The following is a 20,884-nucleotide window of genomic DNA, read 5'->3' on the forward strand; positions in this document are numbered from 1 at the left end:
TTTCAAATGCTCACACAGACGTTTTTCCCATTCGTTCGAACAAATAACCAACGCAGTATTGTACAGCTTTGACAGTAATGGTGGCGCTTGGCTTGCACATGCAAATTCAGCACACACAACATTCTATAATAAAATTGTTATTTGACGTGTCAAGTTAAATTGTACTTAACGATCAAATTGTGTTATTTGACGTGTATATTTTTGGACACGCAAAGACCCAAACGGCGTTCCATACGTAACAACATAATGATAACGAAACTTTTATTCGGTCAAATAAGCCACACGTAGCAAATAAACCATTCAATTTTCTGTTGACCAAATTCGACACTAGTTGACCTCATACAAAAACTGGGCGCCATCTGCTGGAGAAGACAGATTTTGGGCCCAGTTATCCCATGGCGACTTCGACTATCAAAACTCATGCCTAGAAACACATAATCGGGTACATACTCATGTGCAACCCGTCAAAATCATTGGCACTCCTATATAAAGTTATTTTGGACGAAAATGAAAACGTGTCACTTTCACGAGTTTGGAGTAATAACATGTTAAACTACTTAAAACATTGTCTCGAACGTATGTTGTGCCTTTCGATTTCGAGAAAATTAACAACTAAGGAATAACGTTTCACTTCTCTCATTGACATCTCTAACCCCAAACCCCGGCCTTGTCTGCTTGGTCTCCTTCACAAGCGTTTGCTGAAGTGTTGTGATGTTGTGACTCGGGGTTTAGAAACTATGTGCTAATGTCGCTGCTTAAAGGGAAAAGTTAAATACAGAAAACTACATATCCCAGAAGTCCATGTAGGGATCCTTACGTCATCTCATAAATATAAAGCTTTCGTGGGTGTTAACAAATCTACAAATCCCGCCAGCTACATCAAATGTTTCACATATCTAATGAGCTTGACTGGCTGGTTTCATACCGCAGCAAAACATCCTCTATAATGGCGGTATCGATAGCAACCGAGCGGCATTGACCGGCGATTTCGCCAGCAGCCAGCAAAAGAAAACACATTGCACGGTCTGGCTAGCTCTCTTGCTTTCTCCATGGCCAGCTGGAAAACGCAAGTGGAACAATGAATGTAACGAATAAACTGCATGGGTACCTGTCGGAACTAACGTTAGCTAACTAGCTTTATTTATTTGGAGTTCGTAGTGGTCGTTGCTACTGTTAGCTTGCTTGCTAACGTTAGCGCATTCACTTGCGGAAGATGGAAAGTGTGCGGATAGTGGCTGGGGAGAGGAACCGAGTGGAGGTGGATGCCCTGTTAACATCAGTCGGAATATTAGACTCGGAAATTGGACAAATAAGAAGTGGCAGCAAGTTTTTAAAGGCCAGTGGTGGTGCACTCTTCCCCGCTGGAAAAATAACTGCGACGGGGGAAGATGATGGCGGGAGCGGGGAGACAAAACTCTTGGGACTTGCTACCACCTCCCTACTTCACATAGCGATACGGAACGGGATTTATCAAAACCAGGCTGCTAACGCCACCAGTAGTGCTGCCAATCTCAACATGACCACCGGTAAAACACCCAACATCTACAGCCTCGTATCGGTCAGCAGCACCAGCGTGAACTCGTTGTTGACCAGGAGACGGCGGCACAAGAGGAACCTCTCGGCCGCAGCTTCGACAACCTCAAGCTCACCCACAGTCTCCTCCGTTGGGGGAGTGAGACCCACACTGTCCGCCTCGTCTGTCAACAACACACTGAGCCTGGATAGAAAGACCTTGCTTCGCCAGAAGCAGGCGAAGCAGCTCCAGCCCAACGACAAGGCGTGGGTCCGAGCTGACCTCCAGCAGGGTTGTATCCACGTCCATGACCAACTCACGCCCTCCTACCCTCGGGCGGTACTATGCACCGTGGACACCACCGCTGGGGAGATAGCGGCTCGTCTGGGGCAGCTTGGAGGTAAATGTGGAGGGATACTAAGAATGACTCGCAAAACAAGTGCTTATGTTGACCTGAACGGTAACTGCAATGGTAGCCATGGACATATTGACTACCTACTTGGTGTGAATAAAAGTAACAACGTGAAGACCTCCTACCCAGGTTCTGTGATCTCCTACTCAGGGTCAAAGGAGAACCAACCAGTCTCTCCAATCAAGCGGCTTCATAGCAATAACAACCATGCTCAATATTACCTGGAAACAAATATATTACTTTCTGACTACAAGATACCAAGCACCTCTTCCTCTGAGGTTTATCTAAATGACAGTGAGGGTGCAGACATGGGCCTGAGTGGGGCCGACAGTTGTGGACTGTACTCAGGCTCAGACATGGAGAGTAGCACCTTTGATGATTTGAGCCCCGGTGGTCCGCGGCCGAGCCAACACCGGGACTCCCTCAGTGATGCTGCTGTCCTAGGGACAAACTCCTCAGTGCTCAGCCCGAACTTTGATTCCGCCACAGAGGAATTGGACCCGTTTGGGAGTTCCTCAGACGAGGTTGAACTTGACCCTTCCCCGACACACTCAGCCAGCATCCCCACTGTCACTCAGCAACAGACCCTGGAGGGGAAATCCATGGACGTCCCCTCAACTGATGCCTGCAAAACTCCTGAAAACAGGCTATCAAAGTCAAACCACCTGGAAGACAAAAACACTGCTGATGAAGGTGGAAAAACAGGTAGCACTGGAGGAGAACCCAGGCTGATCAATCCCCCGTCAAGCTGCGGCAGTAGTGGCAGTAACTCACTGGCCCGACCTCTGACTGGCAGAGCAGCTGTTGAGCGTGACCTGGTCATTTCAGGGGAGCAAAGAGGGGTCCCGGGCCCAGAGAAAGCCTCCCCAGCACCGGCCCTCTTCGCCCAGCTGCACGGTGGAGCTATGAGGAGGCTGGAGGATGATGAGAAGCCTCTGCAGATGCAGAATGAGTACCTCTCCAATCTGGGCTATGGAGACCCGTGGCGGGTACAGGAGGAGGGTATGGACCCAGAAATAGGCTGTCTCATACGCTTCTACGCAGGTGAGTGTGACCTTAGAAAATGTGATTCTCATTTATTATCATGGGTATTAATGAATGATTATGTACTGGTTATAAATGTTTTATGTGTGGATTTTGTTATTAAGTCCTTATGTAGGTTATTAAGTAGGCACCCTTCAAATAAAGTGTACTAGTATTTCTGTGTTGAAGGTGAGTGAGGATTGGGTGGGTCAGGTGACTGTTTCAGTGCTAAATAAGGACACAGCCAGGGTAAGCAGCTTCTAGTCAGATTCTCTAGGTTAGCTTAGCTTGGTGGTTCTCCCTTGGCCCCTGCCCTGCTATCCCTTCCCTGGCTATCTGTCAGTTTGATTCTGTTTGGCTAGTGCTCTGCCCATTTATCATGCTGTCAACCCATTCCTAGTCCTACTAAAGTACTGTGTGTCCATCCACTACAATGGCATTATGTTTGGTCAGTCGGATTGTCAAAACCAAAAGATGATTCAATTGTTCCAGCGGCCGGAGACAATAGCCTGCCTTGTGCCTCCGAACCGCCTACACGCTCCAACCCCCATGGGGAATGATGAATAGGCAGACACATCTGGAGGTAACAGGTGTGCTCATTTTCCATGATGCCCCAAGATCACAATGATTGTTAGGAACCACTTTGGAAAAGTCTGTTATTGTTTTGGATGTTGTTGGAGGGAGGGCGGAGCATATGGGCTAGAGGTCGACCGATTATGATTTTTCAACACCGATACCGATTATTGGAGGACCAAAAAAAGCAGATTTTTGTATTATTTTTTTGTTTGTAATAATGACAATTACAACAATACTGAATGAACACTTATTTTAACGTAATATAATACATCAATAAAATCAATTTAGCCTCAAATAAATAATGAAACATGTTCAATTTGGTTTAAATAATGCAAAAACAAAGTGTTGGAGAAGAAAGTAAAAGTGCAATATGTGCCATGTAAGAAAGCTAACGTTTAAGTTCCTTGCTCAGAACATGAGAACATATGAAAGCTGGTGGTTCCTTTTAACATGAGTCTTCAATATTCCCAGGTAAGAAGTTTTAGGTTGTAATTATTATAGGAATTATAGGACTATTTCTCTCTACACCATTTGTATTTCATATACCTTTGACTATTGGATGTTCTTATAGGCACTTTAGTATTGCTAGTGTAACAGTATGGCTTCCGTCACTCTCCTCGCTCCTACCTGGGCTCGAACCAGGAACACATCGACAACAGCCACCCTCGAAGCAGCGTTACCCATGCAGAGCAAGGGGAACAACTACTCCAAGTCTCAGAGCGGGTGACGTTTGGAACGCTATTAGCGCGCACCCCGCTAACTAGCTAGCCATTTCATATCGGTTACACCAGCCTAATCTCTGGAGTTGATAGGCTTGAATTCATAAACAGCAGAGCTGCTGGCAAAACGCACAAAAGTGCTGTTTGAATGAATGCTTATGAGCCTGCTGGTGCCCACCATCGCTCAGTCAGACTGCTCTATCAAATCATAGACTTAATTATAACATAATAACACACAGAAATACGAGCCTTAGGTCATTAATATGGTCGAATCCGGAAACTATCATCTCGAAAACAAAACATTTATTCTTTCAGTGAAATACGGAACCGTTCCGTATTTTATCTAACGGGTGGCATCCATGAGTCTAAATATTCCTGTTACATTGCACAACCTTCAATGTTATGTCATAATTAAGTAAAATTCTGGCAAATTAGTTCGCAATGAGCCAGGCGGCCCAAACTGTTGCATATACCCTGACTCTGCGTGCAATGAACGCAAGAGAAGTGACACAATTTTACCTGGTTAATATTGCCTGCTAACCTGGATTTCCTTTAGCTAAATATGCAGGCTTAAAAATATATACTTCTGTGTATTGATTTTAATAAAGGCATTGATGTTTATGGTTAGGTACACGTTGGAGCAACGACAGTCCTTTTTCGCAAATGCGCACTGCATCGATTATATGCAACGCAGGACACGCTAGATAAACTAGTAATATCATCAACCATGTGTAGTTATAACTTGTGATTATGATTGATTGATTGTTTTTTATAAGATAAGTTTAATGCTAGCTAGCAACTTACCTTGGCTTCTTACTGCATTCGCGTAACGTGAGGCAGATGGTTAGAGCGTTGGACTAGTTAACCGTAAGGTTGCAACATTAAATCCCTGAGCTGACAAGGTAAAAATCTGTCGTTCTGCCCCTGAACAAGGCAGTTAACCCACCGTTCCTAGGTCGTCATTGAAAATAAGAATGTGTTCTTAACTGACTTGCCAAGTTAAATAAAGGTGTAAAAAAAAAATATATATATATATATATATATATATATATACATATAATAATAATAATTCGGCAGAAATCGGCGTCCAAAATTACCGATTTCCGATTGTTATGAAAACTTGAAATCGGCCCTAATTAATCGGCCATTCAGATTTAATCGGTCGACCTCTAGTCCTTAAGCAACATTTTGTTGGGGCTGTTGAACTTTGAGTTAAAGGTTAGGAAGCTTTTACTCACCAATGTAACAGTGTGGTCAAAGGCTTATTATAAACTGGGTGGTTCAATCCCTGAATGCTGATTGGCTGGAAGCCGTGATATATAAAACCGTATACCATGGGTATGACAAAACATTTATTTTTACCTAGCTAATTACGTTGGTAACCAGGCACCTCGGTGGTTTGTAGTATATTGCGGTAGAGAAATTAACATTACATTCTCTGGCAACAGCTCTTGTGGACGTTCCTGCAGTCAGCATGTCAATTGCGTGCACCCTCAAAATTGAGACATCTCTGGCATTGTGTTGTGTGACCAAACTGCATATTTTAGTGCCCTTTTATTGTCCCAAGCACAAGGTGCATCTGTGTAATGATCATGTCAGGTGGATGGATTATCTTGGCAAAGGAGAAATGCTCACTAACAAGGATGTAAATGAATTTGTGCACAACATTTGAGAGAATCTTTTTGTGTGTATGGAACATTTCTGCCATCTTTTATTTCAGCTCATGAAACATGGGACCAACACTACACGTTGCGTTTTATATTTGTTTTCAGTATATTTTGGATTTCCTTGACTCTCCCTTGGCCCTGCGAAACCCCCCCCCCCCCCCCCCCCTTTTTGGTAGCTAACTCAGCCTGCACTCCTTTAAAAGTTTTTCGATCAATCTGTAAACCTGCTCTCTTTGTTTTTAATCTGTGGTTATGTTTTGGTTGTGTTCTAGCTGATCTCCAATAGTTGGGCTCTAGTTTGCCAACCATAACTGTGGTGGTTGGATGGGCCCCATCCATCAATGTGTACGTTTCTGCGCTCTCTTTGCTTTGATCTGTGGTTATGCTTTAGTTGTGTTCTAGCCGGTTGCTAGTAGTTGGGCTCTTGCTTGCCGACCATAACCGTGGTGATTGGCTAGGCTAATAGCTAATTGGTTAAATAGCTAACGTTAGCTAGCTGGCTAGCTTGCAGACTAAGATAACTGCATATAGCTAACATTCTTTGATAACTGGTTAGATGGCATTATGCATTTCCAAAACGTTGGTTTACTTTAATGTAGCTGTAAGCTAGGTGTTGATAGCAACTGGCTGACTCATGTAGTGCAAACAACATTAGCAGCCTGGTAGGGCTAACGTTAGCAGGCTAATATGGCTAACGTTAGCAGGCTAATATGGCTAACGTTAGCAGGCTAATATGGCTAACGTTAGCCGGCTAATATGGCTAACGTTAGCAGGCTAATATGGCAAACGTTAGCAGGCTAATATGGCAAACGTTAGCAGGCTAATATGGCTAACGTTAGCAGGCTAATATGGCGAACGTTAGCAGGCTAATATGGCTAACGTTAGCAGGCTAATATGGCTAACGTTAGCAGGCTAATATGGCTAACGTTAGCAGGCTAATATGGCAAACGTTAGCAGGCTAATATGGCAAACGTTAGCAGGCTAATATGGCTAACGTTAGCAGGCTAATATGGCTAACGTTAGCAGGCTAATATGGCTAACGTTAACAGGCTAATATGGCTAACGTTAGCAGGCTGAAATGGCTAACTTTAGCAGGCAAGTTGGCTAGCAACCTTGCAAGTTTATTTGTAAGAATACATTCATAAAGTATTTGCTTATAAGTTGGCAGAAACTGTAATTGAAAACAGAAATCATGAGTGCAAATGATTTGGTTTAATTTGAAGTTATACATTTGAAGTTATTTATTTTGGAGTTTACATTATAGGGAATAGGCTGGTTTACGGGGTCCTCCATATTACATCATCCCCTGGAAAAACATTTTCCCACATGACTCCGGCATCCTTTAGTATTCTGATCAGTTTTATGTAGTAACTCGAAAAATAGAAAATTAGGTGTAACTTTGTCTTGGGACTTTTGATGCGTTTACTAATGCAAATCTATATGTTACATGTGGTTACATTTATGCTGCCTACCCTATAATTTCCTGCAAATCTACACATTTTGCCATGGTGCAGAGAGAATTTTATAGGCTAACTAATTTCATGAAATTGTAGTAATTTTGCCATGAAAAATTAGCAGTTTTTAATATGGTATGAGTGTGACTAACAAAATCAATGCCCCCACCCCCTAGTTGGTAATTCAACCATGATTACTACCAGTTTAGCTTTCCGCTAGAATAATTTGCCAATCTAAAAATGTTTTGCTGACATGGGCTAATTGACTGACATAACGAGAACTGCTGATTCACAACGGAATTTCCAAATTGTACATTGGGTATTCTACTAATCTAGTTGAGAGTTAAGACTTTTTTTGTGTGTGGAAATTGATCCATGGGCCTACAAAAGGGGGTGGAGTTGCCCATCCCTGGCCTAGAATAACACTAGTAAAGGAGATGATTTGTTATGTGAAGGGATACATGGCTCCAGGTCTCCCCAGGGCAGGGATAGTCTACAGAGAGCTTTTGTACCTGTGTGTCTGTGTGAGAGTAGCTGGTGTGGCGTGCAGGGGCCTGCATTGAGCAAGAATTTGGCGTGAGAGGAAAAAGGAGGAGCACTAGCATGATGGGGGAGAGAAGGGAAGTCTTGTAATCGGGAACATACTGTTTCAGAGAGATTTCTGGACTGAAGCTCTCCGTCTCTCTCTGTCATGCCACCCCTCTCATGCGACTCCCCCCCCCCCTTTCTCTCGCTCTCTCTCATGCCACCACCTCTCTCTCTTTCTCTCTTTGCATGCCAAGTACCCATTCATTAAATTCAGAAAGTATCCATTCAGTTAATGGGGCAGTCTGCAGTTTTTAGACTTATACATTAGTCATATATTCCCATTGATTGTTTAAGAATGTAATATATACATTTCTTATACGCTTAGTACAACTGTCACTAAACCACAACCCAAAATATAAGCTTGGTTTACTCCAATGTTTATAAATGTAAACAACCACTGTATAGCCTCAAAGCATGGTTTAAACAATCATTTTGGATACATACTATAGCTCTGTTTATGAATGTAAGAGTGGTTAGATTTCTCCAGGCCCATACCTCAGCTTTTTACCAAAACAGGGGGTGATCACTTTTTCAACTGCAGATTAGCCCTGTAAAGGACTCTTAATCATTCATGTTCCAGTTACAACCAGTTGACATCTGAGAGCGTTTGTACACGCATTTCCTCCTACATCCGAGTTTCCCAAAATAGGATGGGGTCACGAGAGCAAAAATTGCGCTTGGTTCATAGGGGTTACTTCAGTAACCTCCGGTAGCAGCTTGGTTCATAGGGGTTACTTCAGTAACCTCCGGTAGCAGCTTGGTTCATAGGGGTTACTTCAGTAACCTCCGGTAGCAGCTTGGTTCATAGGGGTTACTTCAGTAACCTCCGGTAGCAGCTTGGTTCATAGGGGTTACTTCAGTAACCTCCGGTAGCAGCTTGGTTCATAGGGGTTACTTCAGTAACCTCCGGTAGCAGCTTGGTTCATAGGGGTTACTTCAGTAACCTCCGGTAGCAGCTTGGTTCATAGGGGTTACTTCAGTAACCTCCGGTAGCAGCTTGGTTCCTAGGGGTTACTTCAGTAACCTCCGGTAGCAGCTTGGTTCCTAGGGGTTACTTCAGTAACCTCCGGTAGCAGCTTGGTTCATAGGGGTTACTTCAGTAACCTCCGGTAGCAGCTTGGTTCATAGGGGTTACTTCAGTAACCTCCGGTAGCAGCTTGGTTCCTAGGGGTTACTTCAGTATCCTCCGGTAGCAGCTTGGGTCATAGGGGTTACTTCAGTAACCTCCGGTAGCAGCTTGGGTCATAGGGGTTACTTCAGTAACCTCCGGTAGCAGCTTGGTTCATAGGGGTTACTTCAGTAACCTCCGGTAGCAGCTTGGTTCATAGGGGTTACTTCAGTAACCTCCGGTAGCAGCTTGGTTCATAGGGGTTACTTCAGTAACCTCCGGTAGCAGCTTGGTTCATAGGGGTTACTTCAGTAACCTCCGGTAGCAGCTTGGTTCATAGGGGTTACTTCAGTAACCTCCGGTAGCAGCTTGGTTCCTAGGGGTTACTTCAGTAACCTCCGGTAGCAGCTTGGTTCATAGGGGTTACTTCAGTAACCTCCGGTAGCAGCTTGGTTCATAGGGGTTACTTCAGTAACCTCCGGTAGCAGCTTGGTTCCTAGGGATAACTTCAGTAACCTCCGGTAGCAGCTTGGTTCATAGGGGTTACTTCAGTAACCTCCGGTAGCAGCTTGGTTCATAGGGGTTACTTCAGTAACCTCCGGTAGCAGCTTGGTTCATAGGGGTTACTTCAGTAACCTCCGGTAGCAGCTTGATTCATAGGGGTTACTTCAGTAACCTCCGGTAGCAGCTTGGTTCATAGGGGTTACTTCAGTAACCTCCGGTAGCAGCTTGGTTCATAGGGGTTACTTCAGTAACCTCCGGTAGCAGCTTGGTTCATAGGGGTTACTTCAGTAACCTCCGGTAGCAGCTTGGTTCATAGGGGTTACTTCAGTAACCTCCGGTAGCAGCTTGGTTCATAGGGGTTACTTCAGTAACCTCCGGTAGCAGCTTGGTTCATAGGGGTTACTTCAGTAACCTCCGGTAGCAGCTTGGTTCATAGGGGTTACTTCAGTAACCTCCGGTAGCAGCTTGGTTCATAGGGGTTACTTCAGTAACCTCCGGTAGCAGCTTGATGCGGTTGTAACAAACAGAGCGGATTCTGTTTTCTTTCAAAAACGGTCGCTCTATCTTTTGAACCATTTAGGCTAAACAATATTATGACCCCATCACTGAAATATAAGACTCTCAGGAACACGTATGTGTCTGTTTCCCTCTACAATGTCCACAAGCTGCACATAACTCATTAGACCAGGCACTAAATCAGACTGGGGGAGATCATCTGTTACGCACGCCTCTGAGAAGAGGGAACGCAACTCCCTGCTACAACTCAACTCCCTGAAGTGCAAGAGGTATGGACTGTAGGTGCGAGCAAGGATGACACAAAAGCAGATTTTACCGTTTACTTGGATTTATTTTCTTACACGGTAATATGGGGAAAAGGGGCTGGACGGAACCAAAGCAAAGAAAGTAAATATCAAAGTTCCCCCTCTCCTATCTAACCTGCCTACCCACTTAACTTACCTAACTTAGCACCGTCTGGTGCCCTAACCAAAATACAGGGGGTGGTCCGCCCAGGTCTTACCTAGTGTGCCTAGACAGTAAATATACTACGGGTATATGTATGCCCTCGGGCCTCTGGCCTAAGCACTCCCAAAGTGCCTTCTCCTTCCCCCCTGGGAACAAATGAAACAGAGTAATTATTAATGATTTCACAAACACTCAAACACAGGACATAGAAAAACTGCTACCAACAACAACAGTACATACCACACTTTCTGATACACAACCCACACTATATCACAATCTAATTTTTCTCTCTCAATCTCCAAATCTCTACTCCAAATCTCTACAATCTCTCAATCTTTACTCTCTTGGGCAGAACACTGGCTTTTATCTTCAGGTGGCAATGGTGATTAGAGTCAGCTGCTTCTTGACGAGGGGGCGGGGTCAGCTCCAATCACCAATTAGCCTGGGGTTGACCAATCAGCTGGTTGGGGAGTACTTCAGGAAGCCATCTCCTGAAACACACACTCAAATACAAAACAGAACACAGAAACTGGGGGAACGTAACATCATCAATGATGTTTTTTTGTTACACAGAAGATCATACAACATTCCCAGTACCTTTCTGATGCATTTCAGTCACTTCAAACCACACTTCCTTCATATTGAAATACTGTCAAAAGTATTGTCAGACTGATTTGTATTAGACTGTCACATCTCCAATTAAAAAAATAAACATTGGCAGTTGATTACATCCCGCTTTTTACATTGTGTCGGTCTCAAATGTTTATATTAAAATGGGGTCACGGGCCTCAACTTTGTGATCCCCTGCTTTACATTGTTGTTAACGGCCTGTTGTGAGTTTGTACACACTATCCTATAGCAATGTTGGAAGGTGCCCGTTTGTTATGAAATATATGTTAGTGATCAATAGTTACAGATCGCAACCTTATTTTTGGCTCCAAGTAAGAAGGCTATTTTTGCTGCAGTTGGTAGTGTTAGCTAGCGCTAGTCAGCTGTACCTGCGCCAAAACTCTGCTATTTTTCATCCTATAGCTCGTTCTTCATCTTCTTTTTAAATAGTGAGCCAACATGCTTTCAGCACTTTTATTTCCCTGACTTCCCAAAACTAGTTTCTCGTGCTCTCTTGTCTTTCTGCAGCAGACATATAGTGAGCAATATGTTTGGAATATCAAATCGCAATAAAATCCCAGTATCGAATCGCAATACATATCGAATCACATTGCATATCATTCCGGCCCCTAAGTATCGTGATGATATCATATCGTTAGGTCCCTAGCTATTCCCAGCCCTAGTTTATGTAAATGTATTGGGGTGTGAAACTGGGAACGCTTTCTCCTTTCAGGGTCAGTTTTGGCATCTGTCTGGGAGTGTCAAGGCTATTCAAGACAAAGAGTTTATCTATTTTAGACTACTTGTGGAAATAATTGAAGGAGACTTGGGTACTCAGGTTTTGCATTGTGTGTAAGGTAAAAGTTGTGTTGCCTAGGGCTGTTCATCCTTGGCAGTCAGAAGTCTGAGTCAGCACATTCTGAGTGCCCCCTGGAAAAGGCATGTTGGGGACACACAAACACACACATTGTGTGCTTTGCTGACAAGGAGAGAACAGTGAGCTGTGCAGAACTCAAATTTCACCTCCTCAGTGTTGATCTACCTGCGACAGGAGACAGTATAGTCGGCTGCCTGCCCGCCTGGCTCCCTTTCAGCTGAGAACTGCATTACCCAGAGGTCACTGGCGCTCTGTCTCTGTTCCACCCCAAGGTAACGGCTCTAGCTCCACTACCCAACCCAGCAGCTAGGGCTGTGACCGCCATGGAATTTTGAATGAGGGTTAATGGCCAGCCAAATGACTGCAGTCACCGTAAAAAATGCTTTTTAACTCCTCTGCACCTGACTGCATGTGCTGTCATAAAAATAGAATGAATAGAACGGGTGTCCTAATTCCAGTCAATGATGGCATAATGGGTGGACTGGCGGCCATTGCAAGAAAAAAAGCAGGAAGTAAAAGCAAGAAGTGTACCCATCAATTTGTGCTGTGATTTGTTGATTCAACTCAACTGACATTACAAAAATAAATGTCCTTGCATGAGCCAAAACAGTTAGCATCATTTAAATGAACTTTCTACATTACCATATACATTATTTCATCACAATACCAGGCGAGTGTGCCCATGAGTTTGCCAGTGAAATTGCCCAACCGTCCCGTCTTCAGTCAGGTGTTTGTTCGCAAAAACGAAAATCGTACAATCGTTCTGACGGTTATTTTATTTTTATGATGGTCTTCCACCATAACCGTCGGTTACACAGTTATATGGTAATTGTGCCAGCCCTACCAGAAGGTGGCTTCTCTGCCCCTCTCAGACAGCCCTGTATCCTCCTTGTGGTTGTGGATCTTTACTCCCCTTAGCAACGTGGGTGGATTTACATGTGCTAGCGTTGTTTTAATAGTATTGGATTGCACAAAAACAGTCTGTGGGAAAGCAGACGTTAAATACAACTCCATTTCAAATGACTGTGCCGGTGGCCAGGACTGATGGTCATTATGTCAGGGAGGTTGAGACAAAATATCTAAAGGATTGGATTATTAAACAGACTTTCCAAACGTGGGTCTGTTTACCTCATGTCAAAATTAAAGTCCCACACAAGTTATTTATTTTTTGTCCACATATGGCACACATGCATTACTTTTATTTTGAGGTAAGGAGGGAGGAGGTGGGTCTATGACAGACCCACGTTTGGAAAGTATGTTTAATAATACGATCCTTTAGATATTTTGTCTCAAATTCCCTTCGTCATAATGACCAGCCTGCCTACCGGCACGGTAAGTTGAAATGGAATTGTATTTCATTTCTGGCTTCGCACTGACTGTTTTTGTGCAATCCAGTACAATTAAAAGCAACGCTAGCGCATGTAAATCCACCCGCGTTGCTATAAACACCTACTCCCCTGGCTGTGGTTTAACTTGACAACCCCACACACCCAAAGCTTCCTTGTACTTCTGTCTGTATAACCATAGAAAGGCGGAAAGAAAGTGTCAATGATTTGAGTGTGAAAAGAAAGTTATTTATGGAGTTTGATGTTCATGTTGTGGACACACTAGAAGTTGATGTGTATGAGTTGTTGAGAATGGGAATTCATGGACAGTCCTTGGAGATTAGGCTTGTTGGGGACAGTTATTTGAGGCATGTGTGACTGAAAGGGTGGGCTGTCTTCTGGATGCCTAAGGTCAAACGCAGACAGGACATTGGATAAGAGTTAGGATGTTTGGGATGCCTTTAGAAAGTTCTTGAACATAAGGGAAGGGCGAGGACAACAGAAGTGCTAAGAATGTCTACTCTGTCCGACTCTGTCTCAGACAGGAAGTGGTCATGGGGGACAGGATGTTGCTCTGAGGATAGGAATGGGCGGAAGGAAAGGGCGTACATGTATACATACATTGTGTGTGTGCATTAGCACAGACTATGTTTACACTACTCCACCTAGAGTGGTTTAAGTTTACATTACAGAAGGATGTATGGTTGTCTAAAATTAGCCTATTACATTGTGTGTTAAATTGGTGCACAAAATGCTGTTGTATGTAGGCCTGATGAGCACCTCATTGTATGTAGGCCTGATGAGCACATCATTGTATGTAGGCCTGTCACTAGTGGCCTGATCAGAGGATGAGCACATCATTGTATGAAGGCCTGTCACTAGTGGCCTGATCAGAGGCTACCGAGTGGGGCAGCGGTCTAAGGCACTGTATCTCAGTGCTTGAGGCGTCACTACAGCAACCCTGGTTCGATTCCAGGCTGTATCACAACCGGCCGTGATTGGGAGTCCCATAGGGCGGCGCACAATTGGCTCAGCGTCGTCCGGGTTTGGCCGGTGTAGGCCGTCATTGTAAATAAGAATTTGTTCTTAACTGACTTGCCTAGTAAAAAAAAAAAATGTGCACATCATTGTATGTAACCAGTGGCCTGATCAGAGGATGAGCACATCCATTAGGGAGAGGGGTGTGTGGGTGGAGGATTCCTAAAGCGTGAATGAGTTAGGGCCTCCTAGCTCTGAGCCCCAAAACCGCCATCAGTGGCTCTTTCTGTGTGTGTGTTGGTTGGTAAGGCTGCCCATCCTTTGCTGTACCATAATTTACTTACTCTGAACATTATTTTCATGCTGTGGAAATGTTGATGAACCGGTGGTCTGGAACCGGTGCTATCTGAAGTAGGGGGAGAGCAGCCAGATCAAGTGTGCATCCCAAATGGGACCTTATTCCCTATTAGGTATAAAGTAGTGCACTAGGGAATAGGTGGCCATTTATGATGCAAGCCAGATAGGCTGTAGGGACTCTGGGTAGACCAGACCAGATAGCTCTGCCTGGGACCAGAAACAGCCCCATGGAGGGGTGCGGGACTTGTCCCTAGAGCCGTGGGAGAGGACAGAAAAGGAGCAGGGGGAGGGCGGGGATGCTAATGAGAACACGCCACATTCTCTCTGAGAGGGCATTGTTTGGAATAACGTAATCCTCTCCTCTCTGGGGGGAATATTTTTTTTAACCCCTCTGGTCTCACTCTTGCGCACTCTTTCTCTCACTCTGCTCTGTTTATACCTCAGTCCCCCCTTCATTACCCTGCCAACCAGCATATAAACACTTCTGGCCTGGCTGCTCTATCTGTATGGTCTATAACCATAATCTACAGTATGTTCAAGTGGACTGGATTCCCTGTGTAGATAACTCACACATTCCACAGGGCTGTTGTAGAGTGGACAGATCTGACTGTGCTGTAGATAGAGCTATCTTCTCATCTTTAGTCTGTCCTCTGGGGGTGTCCATCTTCACCCTTTTTTCTTAAAGAGACAGAGGGCTGCAGGATACCACTATGCAGCCTCTGGCCAGGGCTGGGCCACATTTTGGCTGTTTGTGTGTGTTTTGGTGTTACTGGTATGTAATGAGCATTGATGAATAGCACAGCAGTTTGGAGGACTTTGTCTAGAATATGTCTTTCTCTCCTTTCCCCCTCCATCCCTCCCTCCCTTTATCCCCCAAGCAAAGCACTGGAACACCTGAGAGCGCGTGTTAGGCGGAGAGGGTATCAGAGGACGAAAAACCGTCAATCTCAGGAAAATATGATCATGCATAAACACACACACACAAAGGGCTATATAAGAAGAAACTGAGAAGCAGACAGATCTAGTTCAGTCAGCTGCTTTCATTCTTGTTTTCTTTCTCTCTCTCCCTCTCTCCAGCCCTTGCTCTCCCTCTTCCCCTTAGCCTCTCTCTAAAACTGACTTGTGTGTGTGGTCCCATTAACACAGAATTCAGAGCCCCCCCCCACCAAAAAAAAGACAACGCAGAAATATCTTGCTGCGTTTTATAAACGCAGATCCAAAATGCTTCTTATTGTAATTTCTGCTCGACACCAGAATAATTTTGTGCTTCTGTTGCACTTCTCCACTCGGATGAGAATTCACGAACAGGGCATTCTATTGGCAGACAGCACTCTGACTGATGTGTAACTAATTTCTCTTGTACTTTTCTTGGTGGAGCCTACTTCTCTATGGTAAAATGCAAAATTAACTTCAAGCGTAACAGGAAATGTAGCTGTCTACGTTCTTTCTATGATAAACATTTAGAAATGATGTTTATCATGACCTTTTTCATTGTAAGCTCATTTACTTGTGTGGCTTCGACCCAAATAGCGTTGCACTTCTATGGTCATCTGATGAAAATGAAGCTATTTTCTGCCAAATGTGTTGCAATAATGTATTCTCTGTGAAGGAAAACTATGGTTGCATGCCCCTGATCTCTATTGAATATTAAACGCAGGTGAAATGGTTTAAAACAGTTTATTTTGGTCTGCATTATGAAAATGCTGATTGCGGAACTCAACATGACCCCTGGTATGTGTGGGTGGGTGACAGCCTACATGAGAGCACACCCATTCTTAAAGCGCAAAAAATTGTGTTTTTCTAAACTCACACCTTAGTGCTGCTAAAAATGCACACCACCAAGCACTGACCCAGTCAGTACTACAGGAGCTCCGTCTGCTGCAGTTCTGGCTCAGACAAGGCTTATTTGCTACCTGTGCATGTGGTGGCCAAGGTTAAGACTTCCCTGGGACAGGAACTTTTTAATTTACTGAGGAAAGTAAGGGCTAGAGTTCTGAATTACACCTCCCCTTACACCTGCTCTCCATTCCTTAACACTGACCGGCCAGTCACCCCTCAGCCACTAGACCGATAAATTATACGGCACGTGACCTGTGACTAACCTCACCTAAACACAGCGAGGCACACACACACACACACACAGAGAGACCCTCTCTCCCCCATCTCTGTTTATCTTACTTGGAAGATTCTTCTTAAAGATCTTTTGTCTCAGCAGGAGCATCTGAGATTTTATGTTATTGTTTGTTTTCTCCAACCCCCCCTCCCTCCAGGTAAGCCGCAGTGTGTGGGTGGAGCAGACCGGGTGCAGCTGACGGGTGTGTTTAATGTGAGGAAGGGTAAGCTGGCCCTGCCTGTCAACCGGTGGTCACGACGACACGTCACCCTGAGTGGCACCTGTCTCATCGTCTCTTCCGTCAAATATGCTCACACCGGCAAGATGCACATCCTGCCCCTCATCGGTGGAAAGGTACTGAACACACACACCCCAGGGTTTCCGTTAGGAAAATGTGATGCCGGACAACATGACCAGGAAGATTTTAATATCCCATATGCATTGGTTTACTCTCAGAGATGTATTGGACCCATATGCATTGGGTTACTCTCTGAGCGATGTACTGGACCCATATGCATTGGTTTACTCTCTGAGCGATGTACTGGACCCATATGCATTGGTTTACTCTCTGAGCGATGTACTGGACCCATATGCATTGGTTTACTCTCTGAGCGATGTACTGGACCCATATGCATTGGGTGCATAACCCATTAGAGCATCCACCCACCGTGCTCAGAATGACAGTAATCCCATTTAGTAATGCATTTTAACAGAACATGAATGACAGAAATCCCATTTAGATTGTGGTAATGCATTTTAACAGAACATGAATGACAGAAATCCCATTTAGATTGTGGTAATGCATTTTAACAGAACATGAATGACAGAAATCCCATTTAGATTGTGGTAATGCATCTTAACAGAACGTGAATGACAGAAATCCCATTTAGATTGTGGTAATGCATTTTAACAGAACATGAATGACAGAAATCCCATTTAGATTGTGGTAATGCATCTTAACAGAACGTGAATGACAGAAATCCCATTTAGATTGTGGTAATGCATCTTAATAGATAGATAGATAATGTGTCTTGAATATAATTATATAGGCAAGTCTCTCTCCAAAATGCACTCAGCTGTCTCCTGACAATTCTTGCACATTCATTGTGTGATTTTGTTTTGCTCTTTGATTGTTTATTTTGATCAATTCCCCATTTACATACAGTGCCTTTCAAAAGTATTTGGACCCCTTGAATTTCTCCACATTTGTTACATTACAGCCTTATTCTAAAATGGATTAAATAAATACAAATCCTCAGAAATCTGCACACAATACCCCGTAATGACAAAGCGAAAGCAGTTTTAAAAAAAAACTGGGTTACTCTCTGAGCGATATGTATTAGGTAAAAAACATAACTTATTTACCTAAGTATTCAGACCCTTTGCTATGAGACTCGATGTTGAGCGCCGGTGCATCCTGTTTCCATGGATCATCCTTGAGATGTTTCTGGAAATTGTGGTAAATTCAATTGATTGGACATGATTTGGAAAGGCACACACCTGTCTATACAAGGTTCCACAGTTGACAGTGCATGTCAGAGCAAAAACCAAGCCATGAGGAGGAGCTTACCAGACGAGCAAAATTATTTTTATGCTCTCTTCGAGGCAAGCAACACTGAAGCATGTATGAGTGCTCCAGCTGTTCTGGACGACTGTGTGATAATGCTCTCGGTAGCCGACATGAGCAAGACCTTTAAACAGGTCAACATTCACAAAGCCGCGGGGCCAGACGGATTACCAGGATGTGGACCAACTGGCAAGTGTCTTCACTGACATTTTCAACCTCTCCCTGACCGAGTCTGTAATACCTACAAGTTTCAAGCAGACCACCATAGTCCCTGGGGGCAGCAATGTAAATAGTTTGGGTAGCCATTTGATTAGATGGTAGAAGCTGTTTAGAAGCCTCTTGGACATAGAGTTGGCGCTCCGGTACCGCTTGCCGTGCAGTAGCAGAGAGAACAGTCTACGACTAGGGTGGCTGGAGTCTTTGATCATTTTTATAGGCGCAAGCTTGGTCCTCCTTTTCCTGTAGTCCGCAATCATCTCCTTGATTGTCTTGATTATGTTGAGGGAGAGGCTGTTGTCCTTGCACCACACGATCAGGTCTCTGTCTCATCGTTGTCGGTGATCAGGCCTACCACTGTTGTGTCATCAGCAAACTTAATGATGGTGTTGGAGTCGTACCTTGCCATGCATTTATGAGTGAACAGGGAGTACAGGAGGGGACTGAGCACGCACCACTGAGGGGCCCCCGTGTTGAGGATCAGCGTGGCGGATGTTTTGTTACCTACCCTTACCACATTGTGGTGGCCCGTCAGGAAGTCCAGGATCCAGTTGCAGAGGGAGGAGTTTAGTCCCAGGGTCCTTAGATTAGTGATGAGCTTTGAGGGCACTATGGTGTTGAACGCTGAGCTGTAGTCAATAAATAGCATCATTAAGTTTGCTGACGACACAATAGTGTTAAACCTGATTACCGACAACGATGAGATAGCCTATAGGGAAGAGGTCAGAGACCTGGCAGTGTTGTGCCAGGACAACAACAGCTCTCTCTCTTAATGTGAGCAATATAAAGGAGCTGATCATAGACGACAGGAAAAGGCGGGCCGAACAGGCCCCCAATGACGGGTCTATAGTGGAGCGGGTCGAGAGTTTCAAGTTCCTTAGTGTACACATTAACAAGAACTATCATGGTCCAAACACACCAAGACAGCCGTAAAGAAGGCACGACAACACCTCAGGAGGCTGAAAAGATTTAGCATGGGTCCCCAGATCCGCAAAAAGTTCTACAGCTGCACCATCTAGAGCATCCTGACCGTTTGCATCACCACCTGGTATGGCAACTGCTCGCAATCTGACCGTAAGGCGCTAAAGAGGATAGTGCGTACGGCCCAGAACATCACTGGGGCCAAGCTTCCTGCCATCCAGGACATATATACTAGGCTGTGTCAGAGGAAAGCCCAAAAAATTGTCAAAGACTCCAGTCACCCAAGTCATAGAATAGACTGTTCTCTCTGCTACCACATGGCAAGCGGTACCGGTGTGCCAAGTCTAGGACCAAAAGGCTCCTAACAACTTCTACCCCAAAGCCATAAGACTGCTGAACAATTAATCAAATGCCCACCCAGACAATTTACATTGACACCCCACCCTCCTTTGTTTTTACACTGCTGCTACTTGCTCTTTATTATTTATGCATAGTCACTTTACCCCTACCTACATGTACAAATTACCTCGACTGACCTGTACCCCCGCACATTGACTCGGTAGCGGAATGTAGCCTCGTTATTGTAATTAAACTGTAAAATGTTTTTTTAATTTGGTAAATATTTTCTTTACTTTTTCTTGAACTGCATTGTTGGTTAAGGGCTTGTAAGTAAGCATTTCACGGTAAAGTGCACACCAGTTGTATTCGGCGGCATGTGACAAATAAAGTTTGATTTGAAGGAATTGTCCGTAGAGCTCCAAGACAGGATTGTGTCGAGGCACAGATCTGGGGAAGTGTACAAAAAAATATTATGAAGCATTGAAGGTCCCCAAGAACATCGTGACCTCCATTCTTAAATAGAAGAAGTTTGGAACCATCAAGACTCTTCCTAGAGTTGGCCGCTTGGCCAAACCGAGCAATCAGGGGACAAGGGCCTTGGTCAGGGAGGTGACCAAGAACCTGCTGGTCACTCTGACAGAGTTCCTCTGTGGAGATGGGAGAACCTTCCAGAAGGACAACCATCTCTGCACCACACCACCAATCAGGCCTTTATGGTAGATTGGCCAGACGGAAGCCACTCCTCAGTACAAGGCACATGACAGCCCGCTTGGAGTTTGCCAAAAGGCACCTAAAGACTCTCAGACCGTGAGAAACAAGGTTTTCTGGTCTGATGAAGCCAAGATTGAACTCTTTGGCCTCATAGCCGAGCGTCACGTCTGGAGGAAACCTGGCACCATCCCTACGGTGAAGCATGGTGGTGGCAGCGTCATGCTGTTGGGATGTTTGTCGTTGCCAGGGACTGGGAGACTAATCAGGATCTAGGCAAAGATGAACAGAGCAAGGTACAGAGATCCTTGCTGAAAACCTGTTCCAGAGCGCTCAGACCAGTGCGA

The 20,884-nt window shown here is 44.6% G+C and overlaps 1 protein-coding gene across 3 annotated transcripts in view; it reads left to right on the forward strand.

Annotated features, from left to right (window-relative positions):
* The first annotated feature begins 861 nt into the window (after positions 1-861).
* Positions 862-20,884, forward strand: part of LOC129869519 (PH domain leucine-rich repeat-containing protein phosphatase 1-like) — a 72,197-nt gene continuing 52,174 nt past the window's right edge. The window contains exons 1-2 of one of the 3 annotated variants that reach the window (XM_055943990.1): positions 862-2,969; positions 16,944-17,140. In XM_055943990.1, coding sequence (XP_055799965.1) covers positions 1,214-2,969; positions 16,944-17,140 — 1,953 coding nt within the window. In that variant the 5' untranslated portion in view covers positions 862-1,213. The remainder of the gene's footprint in view (positions 2,970-16,943; positions 17,141-20,884) is intronic. The other 2 variants (XM_055943991.1, XM_055943992.1) reach the window with 2 other exon arrangements.

The sequence above is a fragment of the Salvelinus fontinalis genome, chromosome 14 (assembly GCF_029448725.1).
Source record: "Salvelinus fontinalis isolate EN_2023a chromosome 14, ASM2944872v1, whole genome shotgun sequence".
In the NCBI taxonomy this organism is placed as follows: Eukaryota; Metazoa; Chordata; class Actinopteri; order Salmoniformes; family Salmonidae; genus Salvelinus; species Salvelinus fontinalis.